This window comes from Sphaeroforma arctica, assembly GCF_001186125.1.
Source record: "Sphaeroforma arctica JP610 unplaced genomic scaffold supercont1.75, whole genome shotgun sequence".
NCBI classification, from domain to species: domain Eukaryota; class Ichthyosporea; order Ichthyophonida; genus Sphaeroforma; species Sphaeroforma arctica.
In genome coordinates, this window is record NW_014040483.1 from 138788 (window position 1) to 148194 (window position 9407).

General features: G+C 43.9%; 1 protein-coding gene across 1 annotated transcript; it reads left to right on the top strand.

Moving 5' to 3' along the window:
* Positions 1 to 509: 509 nt before the first annotated feature.
* On the top strand, positions 510 to 6411 carry SARC_01803 (hypothetical protein; the record flags this gene model as incomplete). The annotated part of the gene is made up of 11 exons (XM_014304472.1): positions 510 to 515; positions 1424 to 1515; positions 1815 to 1900; positions 2170 to 2600; positions 3144 to 3226; positions 3497 to 3594; positions 3874 to 4015; positions 4515 to 4575; positions 4892 to 4991; positions 5659 to 5732; positions 6054 to 6411. The coding sequence occupies 11 exons, from the start codon at positions 510 to 512 to the stop codon at positions 6249 to 6251; spliced, it is 1371 nt and encodes a 456-aa protein (XP_014159947.1). The 3' UTR covers positions 6252 to 6411.
* Positions 6412 to 9407: the final 2996 nt, after the last annotated feature.

The following is a 9407-nucleotide window of genomic DNA, read 5'->3' on the forward strand; positions in this document are numbered from 1 at the left end:
ATATATATATCTGTTTATGTATGTATCATATATATATATATATATATGTATATATGTATATGTATATACATATATATATATATGTGTGTGTGTGTGTGTGTGTGCGTGTGTGTATAATATATTATTTTTCCTTTATTTACTGATTTATTTTTAATTGATATATATGTATATATATGTGTGTGTGTGTGTGTTTGTGTGTGTGGTGACTGTTTAGATATATTCATGTATATATTTATAGATGCATTTATATATCTGCTTGTTTGTGTGTGTTTGCTTATGTGTATGCGTAGTGTGTTTTATGTTTGTTCGCAATTCTGTACGTTATGTATGCATGGGTTGTATCCCATATATATCCGTGTTATGTATGTGGATGAAATTAAGCTATACATATGTATACGTGTATATCAATCCCGCTTATTTTGCTTTAATTGGCAATAACCATACGTTTATCATGTTTGTGTGCCATTTTGTTATTTATTTGCCTCATGTATTGGACTTCCGTCTCAAATATGGGAGTTGGAAGATAAGTGTGCATATATATATATGTGAAGATGTTCCTATATACATATTTTATGTATAGATTTGTTTGTGTCAAGTGTCTGTGACGTGTCTGTGTCTATTCTTGTGTGTGTGTGTCCCTCTCTGACTTTTTAGAGAGACTGCTCTGATTAGGCACGGGCGTATTGATGTAGTAAAAAGGTACTGACGATTCTGTGTCTTCATTGGGCCCATGCTGATTTTTCTCAGCCGTCTAGATTCATTTCGCAAATGAACCCGATCTAGATATTGTGTACTTCCATTGGGCTTTTTTATTTTCTAGATTGTAATTGACCAGATATTTTGTGCAGACGTACATATTTAGATACAACATAGGTACGCAGCGTACTCCGAGGCAAGGGTGTTGTTTCATGGGCGGTATGCACAAAACGATAGTATTCCCGTGGCACATAAAATTTTCTTATCTTGTTTTGTGTCTTGTTATATACCAAGCGCCCGCAGCCACTAGTGTACAAGGCAGTGGTTTGGCCGACTGCTGTAGTATAGTTGACCACTCCTTCACTCGTACACACCAATATTCGGCTTTCTGCTTTGATACACCATACAGTGCACTTGCAGTCGAGTTTATTTCACGTGCAGTCCTGCAATCTATGATCACGATTTCTAGCAGGCGCTCGTGTATTGAATTTTCTACCCCGTTCTAACTCATTGTAATAGCGCCTCCAAAAGCCCGTACCAAATGACCCGACCAGTTGCATACGATTCTTCCATACACACGCACTTTCAATCGCATCTTTTTTTCTCCATAAGTGCATTCGCACATCTCCTCATCTATCCGACATAAACATACACAGCACACGCCACCCACAATCAAGCTCACAATTGCGGTGACTTATACATTCTGCGCACCTTGTACATACATCAGTTCTCTTATGATGCGGATCTGGTGCCACACTTCGATGACAGTGCGCTGGGGTATTACCGTGTACCACCAGAGCGTGCCGATCTGACGGTCGGGTAGGTGGTCTGCCATTGGCTGTGTGTGTGTTTTGTGGATATGCAAGTACTGCATCTGCAAGTTGTTACGTACTTGTGGGTTGCATTGGCTTATTCGTGTCATTGCCTGTGTCGGCTATGTCGTCGCCGATCAGCTGTTATGCTTCTATTTCTAGTGCGAGTGCGGCACATTGTGATTTACACACCCGCGTATACACCTAGTTCCACATATCTTGGCGATGCCTATTGAGCAGATGCTTGTTGTCTCGTCTCCGCCCTTCCTGTCCTCACATTGTACACTTGCACGATGTTCTGTGTAGATTCGATGTGTTCCAATCGAAGGATGAGGCAAAGGATAATCGCCTGGACGATCTACTGGCCGCACTCGAACACGGATGGAAGAAAGGTAACCAGCTTTTCGTGCCAAATTTCCCATGATTCAATATTGTTAGCTTACATATCTCGACAGATAGTTCGCTGTCATAGCAAGCCCTGGTCTCCATGCGGTTTTAATCATCGAATTCGGACGCTCTTTATATCTGCTGAGAATAAAAATACAGTACAAGGTGACATACACATCCAAAAAATTGCGATGCACGCGTGTACGATCTAGCTCAATATTCTCTTGCTCCAATTGACTGCTGTATCTGCGTATGCCTCTCTCACTCCAAACAGAACTGAAACGAAGGAAGTCGGATGGTGGCCCCGCGAACGACACGACCACAAATGAACGCGATACGAAACGGATGCGTACAGAAGCACAACCGAACGATACACCCCGCACCCGCGGACAAACTTCAAGGGACATACAAGTACAGTCACGCACCAACACATTAGATAGCAATATCGAGCCCCCGGCCACGCGCACAGACACACACACCAAGCCACCGGACAGGGGGAACAATGCGGAACAAGCAATACCGGACAGCGGCACTACGCGTGCGCAGGACACGGCAGACACACTGCAACAGCAACACAGTGCACTCCATAATAATAACACACACAGCACTGTGGAATCAAGGGCCGAGCGGTTCAACACAGGCGTGGACATGGTTATGTGGCGAGGGCTGATGTCAAAGCTATTCATCACGCCGTACTGCCGCAATGTATGTGGGCATAGCTGTACCAATCGCACCTGGATTTGCGTGTGCGTGTGTGTGTGGTTGTAGTGTATGCGATTCGACGTTCGTGTCCATCAGTACTGAATGTCTGCCCGGGAATCAATAGGGCCTCAGGGCTTTAAGATGTTTATGGCTTAGCTCAATTGTGTGAATATGCCTTTAAAATACTGATCTACGTTTCCAGGGTATACTTTATTACACGGTACCGGGTTCCATCTGAGCTCCTTACACTCATCCGTTTACCATGTTGTGCTTGTTTGTTGCATGATGTGGGTTGCAGATTTTAGCTGTCTCAGCCATGTCATCTCAATCCCTGATAGCGTACCTGTGGGATGTATTGAGCTTGCTTGCATTCTGTGCTGAATATCTCTTTGCCCCGGAATTGGAGTGTTGTGGGCATCCAAGCTGAAAACTGGCACGTATATTATATGTGTCGTTATACAGAATGATAGCATCTCTGCATGTAGGTGTTTGCTGCTCATATGAAATGCACGTTCTGAATCTGCTCATGTCTATATTATGCATCAGGACCGTTTCAACGAGCCATGGAAATTCGGGGCGATGTTGCTGGACGGATGTATCTACCTCTGTGAAATAAAGACTGAGCAGAAGTAAGCACGCGCGCATGCCATCCTGCCGTTAGCTGTATGCGTGTGTGTAACGCTATACGAATCCTATCAATGGTCGCCCAGTGATTTTTCACTGAGACGCTCATCATGGCTGAGTAGTTCTGGTGGTATTGTACCCCTACCATCCGGTGCAGTTGTTGCAGTCAATTTACATATCACTGTCGTCTTGTTATATTGCCAAGTAGCGGCCGGTTCATCTCTCGCTAATTTTAAATGACCAACAATCACACACTACTACATCCGTGCCCTTAGAGAGATGGACACACGCGGGAAGATGCTGTGCTATGGCGGATTCAAGTTCGAACAATATTGTACCGTGGCAGACCGAGCAGAGGCGCAGAGAATGGCACGTATGTGGCCCGAGAATACTGTGCTTGTATATGCTCTTTGGATGCATCACGCACCACTCTATGCACATGCTATAATGCTATACGACGCGCAAGCAAAAACCACGTTACAGTATGAGGCTCGGTCGCCGCATGCTCAACCAGACATCTGACCTGCCGCTTTCGCAGGGTGACGATATGGCGGAAGCGTGTAAAGTGCTTGAATACTTTTGTCATACACAATGAATACGCTTGTGAGGCCCACAGGCTTATGTGATTGTGTTTTGGACTCGTGCACCACAGGTGAGGGCACGAGACCCGAAATCGAGCACACACCGGTGAACAACAGCATAGCGTACTGTGCCATTTTTAGATCCAAATTAGGAAAACACCGCGTGGTCATGGGTGCGGAGATGGACTGTCTTAAGGCTGATGGGCGCAAATGGTATGCTCTATTCCGATACCTCCCTTGCCCTTCTTTCGCTCGCCTCCTTAGTCTTACCCCACACTTGTGGCTTTATCTACGGAGAAGTGAATGCTTTAGCTTAGGGGTAGTACACTCTAAACACTGCGCGTGTATGTCTTCGTAAGTTTCAGTATGTACACACTCGCACATTCTGATGCACCACTATGGATGGTTAGCTCCGAAGTCGACGCTTAAGCGACTTCGTGTGCAAACGGACTATGTAGTAGAGATGTCTTGTTCATTCAGAGCCGACAGCTGTTTTCGTATAGCTCGACGTTTGCATTTGGATGGACTCATGCACTGCGACCGGCAGCTCATGTCCACTGTCCCCCGCAGACTCTTCTCAATGTGCATTGAATCAAGTACTACGGATGCATGTGTTTTGATATCCTCATCCCATTTTGTCTGACCTCGCCTTTCCGCATAGACTTATATCTACCTCGTATGTGCTGATCTCAATATTTTTATTTGTGCGTAGGGACTTGGGATCGTATGTGGAGCTGAAAACATCGAAAGTGATCCACTCACAGAGAGACGAGGTATAAACCTGTTTCCATCACCTGCGACTCCATGAGATAGCGTTTTTTTGTTTGACATCCATTGAAAGTGTGGTTGGTCTACCCATCCATCCATCCACACTTCAGTGCTTGAGTCTATCTCAATCGAGGCCTGAGAGAACGCCCGATTGCACCCGTTTCACACAAGTCCTTGATTGTTGGGGAAATGGCCGGTTCAACGAGTCATACGCTATGGATTTCTAATAGGGTGCATAGTACTTGATATACGATACGATGCAAACTCTGAATTCGCCCGTTTGTCTTTCACTCACCCTCCCTCCCTGCAACTCCCGTGCAGGAAAATTTCGAGAAGACTAAGTTGCTCAAGTCATGGGCGCAGTCGTTCCTGTCTGGTGTCGAAACCATAGTATATGGCTTCAGGGATCATCAGAGTATAGGTGGGTTTGGTACTGGGAAGTGTGGGACCGGGTCTTTAACAGGGAGTTGATGATGATAACACTATTGTATTGGTCACTATATCAGTAGGAATTTCATCAAATGCCAAATAGGTTCTACACTAAAGTAGCGATAAGTGTCGTGAAAGAGTAGTGGTCATTGTGACACCAGTACATCGATTAATCTGAGACCAACACAATAGTGCGACAACAAAGTATAGGTATGAGGATTGTACCAAACTTGTCTAGTCGTAGAGCAAAGTTGCAGTATGGTACCTCGGGCCTGTCATACAGCAGACTCAAAATAGTTATCGGACTTTTCTCAAAACATAGAAAGGATGTGAAAGTATTCTGAGTTGCTCCATAGAAAATTTTGATGGTCGATGAGACTATATAGTTTACAACGGGGTATCAAGTGTATGGCAAGAAACACGCCGACGCAATCTTTATCGGCCAATTCTAAAAAATATGTTGAATCATTTATGTTCTTGGGCTGAAGCCGACCGCTGTGCAGGCCAATTTAGCTAGCGTATTTACACTGTGCAGTTCATGAAGGCGGCTTGAACAGAGTATATCTGGTTCAACACTGTTTGTATTCTTATTTTTGGAAATGTTTCATGGCATTGATAAGAATGCTGTTAAAACTGGCTATTCTGTGCCCCGTCAACAGTCCGAGCTGTTCAACAGTTCAAGACTAGGGAGATGCATAGAAACGCGAGGGCAAAGGGCTACTGGGATCCACAGGTATGGAATTAGTTTCTCGTCCAAACTTCGAGCGCGCTATGTACATTTCAAGTGTTTTTGTTGGGCGATCTTGGCCTGCTGTTTAATAAACGAGGACATTTAAAGTAGAGAAGGGCGTCGAAAGTGCTGCCGCCTACTGTCATGATGCTTTGACACCTACTACTAGCATCTGATTAAGAAAGGTTACTGGCAAGCCAGCCATGCAAAACGATAGATTTTTATGATGGTTTTCGAAAGTGGAATAAGTATGCCAATGCGCCGCTATTGACACCTTTTATTGATGGTCTATTGCATCACACACCCATGATGCGCTGCATTCAGATATGCATATCATTTGCGCAAGGGTTGCTCAATGTGGTGAAGGAGGTGGTTACAGAGGACGCATGCGACACGACATATGTCTTCGAACTTGATAATGCAACGAACAGTGTCACGGCCAGCGCCGACTCCAGCGCCGGAAGGTTTCAATTCTTTCCAGACGGGTTTGTAGAGAGACACTCCACGGAACAACACTTGTGAAATCGTGTATACTCTGCCTGCCATATGTGAAATCACAGGGGGGGCATTAGTTTGATGGCCTGGATCTGGCGGACTGCATATTGAACCATTTCTCCAATTCTTGGGCCATGGCCATGTGGATCTTGCCTCGCAGCTCAATACAGAGACCTAATAACTTGTCAGTGGTAGCTGTATCTCGGACTTTTTCATAGTTAGCTTACGGTCTTCTCATGCTTTTTATACATAAGTAGCTTTATTTTATTTCACGGACGTTAACCCTCTGTAGATTTAGTATAATCTGAAAATTATGGCTCGATGGACTGATTTGCCCTTCTCGAACTGACGATTAAGGGACTATTATGCTCGCAAAACAGGAAGAAGCCTTGAGCGGGGCATTTCCTTTGAATTTACGGGTGTACGCCTATATACGAAAACTATAATACGGACCATATGACTTATTAAATTCCGCCTTTCATTAAATCTCCTTTAGCACCACAAAATGCGTCCGTTCAAATAGAAATAAAATGGTATCCAAGCTTGTTACAGTTTCTCGCCAGCTGCCAGAAATAACATATAGTGTAGTAGAATAGGACAATAGTTAGCCCTGTGGTGTGGGCAAATGATTATTTGGAAAAGCACTAAAAACCAGTTCAAACACATAATATTTCCTAAAATTATTTTCTTGCAAACACTGCGGTTCACCACGGACCAGGTGAATGGGGAATATCCATTTCAATTACATGTCAATCGAGGCCAAAAACCTATGAAATATGAAGAAGAAGAAAAGTGCCAGTTGGCGGACCCGTTAAAAAAGCATTGGTTTACGCTAATATTTTCATTCCGTCCTTATGAATCCTGTAGGCAAGCTCATGGGATTTTGGCCTGAGACATGGTAGCTTTTTGGACCAGCGAATTTGGAGCATTTGTAGCTGGCTGGCCAGAGCCGTTATCGTTTGTTGGTCGACTCTTAGGTCACCTACTTTCTACGTAGAACATTGCCTGTAGTGGCGTGCACTGCATACATGCGATATCTTCTTATATATCAGAGAGGCTGAGGGATCTGTACAACTTTTCATTCGTATACAGAATATGATATTATAAATATGAGCTGCGGGTATGTTGGTGGCGGAAGTAGAGCAGGCTTCGTGACAATGTATTTGAATCGATGGAGGGATGTGTAGTTATTACTGTGATGACAAATTTGAAAGCGCGGCGGAGCTGTGGGGTTTGATTGTGTATTAAATACGACGTGTCATTTCTAATTCCGGATATCCAAGGATGCTGGGTCTGGCATCTTACTCAGCGTTTGTATGTAGGTCGGTCATTTTCAGTGTAGGCGTTTGACACTCGCGAGCTACGGAGAAACATTGACGGCTTTTCCTGGGCGCGAGATCCGAGAAAAGAGTGCATAGCTCAACCCACTTGGTAGGCATTTGTGAAGTAGTGCTCTGGCTTAGGCGTAACGAGCACAAGCCTGATATATTCCTGAGGACACCGGTGGTAAACAATAGTTTGATATCCCTATTACTGAAGAGGTCTGTAAGTGGCACTAGGAGCATAGCTAGGTTTGAGTTGTAGGCTGATCATCAATTCATGATAATACATATTGTTTTGTACTGTGTTTTTGTCTTCCTAGCGACAAATGACATCAAGTGAGTGTGCTATATATGTCGATACACAGGCGGCCGCCACATAAACGCAGCTTTGGGCATACTGTAGCAATGTCACGAAATAGGTACCATCTGAAGCTAAGCCAGAAATTACCTATGCCACCGTTATCGACAAAGTGTACGAGTAGCTTTCTCATAGCACTGAGAAATCATTCACTTCGTACACCGCATTGTTTAAATTGCAACTGGCCACTTCTTCCCATACATCTTCCCCGAACCACTACAACGGTTATGAGAGCCAGTCAGATGCTCCCTAGGAGGTAATTTTGGTGACAAGTTCTTACGATTTCCTGGTGTATTGCTGTATTTCAAATGATTCAAGCTGCATACCATGCATTTCTTCTGCGGCGGGCATTGAACCACAGAATATTTGTTCACGACTGCGTAGGTGTGGCAATGCAATACCGCAAGTCTTTGGCCGGTTTAGAATCGCGTTGGTTCTTTGGCCCTAGTTTAAGTTCAGATGACAAAACTATATTTTCTAAAGAGATTTTCTTGGATTCATCAAACTTTATAGGCGATTCCTAGAGGAGATTTGATTTGGGCAACCCCACTCCCCTTTTGTTTTGGGCTGAGCTCTTTCACTTCGTACACCGCATTGTTTAAATTGCAACTGGCCACTTCTTCCCATACATCTTCCCCGAACCACTACAACGGCTATGACAGCCATATCATATGTACATATATTGCAACTTATCTCCTTTGAAATAAATAATATTATCCCTATAAGTGTATTCTGAAGAAAGTTTCAACTGGTAAACAGGTGCTATTGAACATGTCAAGATTCACTGTTTAAAGCACATATACCGCATTATGTGTCGCTATATTCATATTGTATCAATGACGCGTCATCCATTTACCTATATATGGTAACAAAGTGGTCAAATATAGCATCGACTATAGAATGGGAGAAAAGTAAAAAGAGCCTGCTTTCTTCTCCCTCCCCCTCCTTCCCCCCTCCCTCCTTATTTTTTTTTGGACTTTATTCGCCTGAGATAAATCTCCATTTGGAGCCACTTTATGTGGTATGGTCCAAGCCACTCATTTCGGATTTCTAGGAAGCCAAATGAGAGTTCTCATGTTTGCCAATGCGGTTGGTTACTACTACTGTTTTAGGGCGAGTATTACAAAGTTTGATGATCAGTTTTACATGCTATTGCATTGTATGCACCTGTTCAATTCTTCCTGATCGGCTGACGATTATTGGATGCGTGCTGCCGGTAAATAAACACCCTGGCAGTACATATCTTTACCGAAGACTCTGAAACTTGGACCACCAGTTTAAATTTCAGTGGGCCAAATCTTAGGTCCTTGGCATCTAAATTTCTAGTAATTCTTCCTGATCGGCTGACGATTATTGGATGCGTGCTGCCGGTAAACAAACACCCTGGCAATACATATCTTTACCGAAGACTCTGAAACTTGGACCACCAGTTTAAATTTCAGTGGGCCAAATCTTAGGTACACCCATCAGCTATTTGACAAGAAATTTAGATGCCAAGGACCT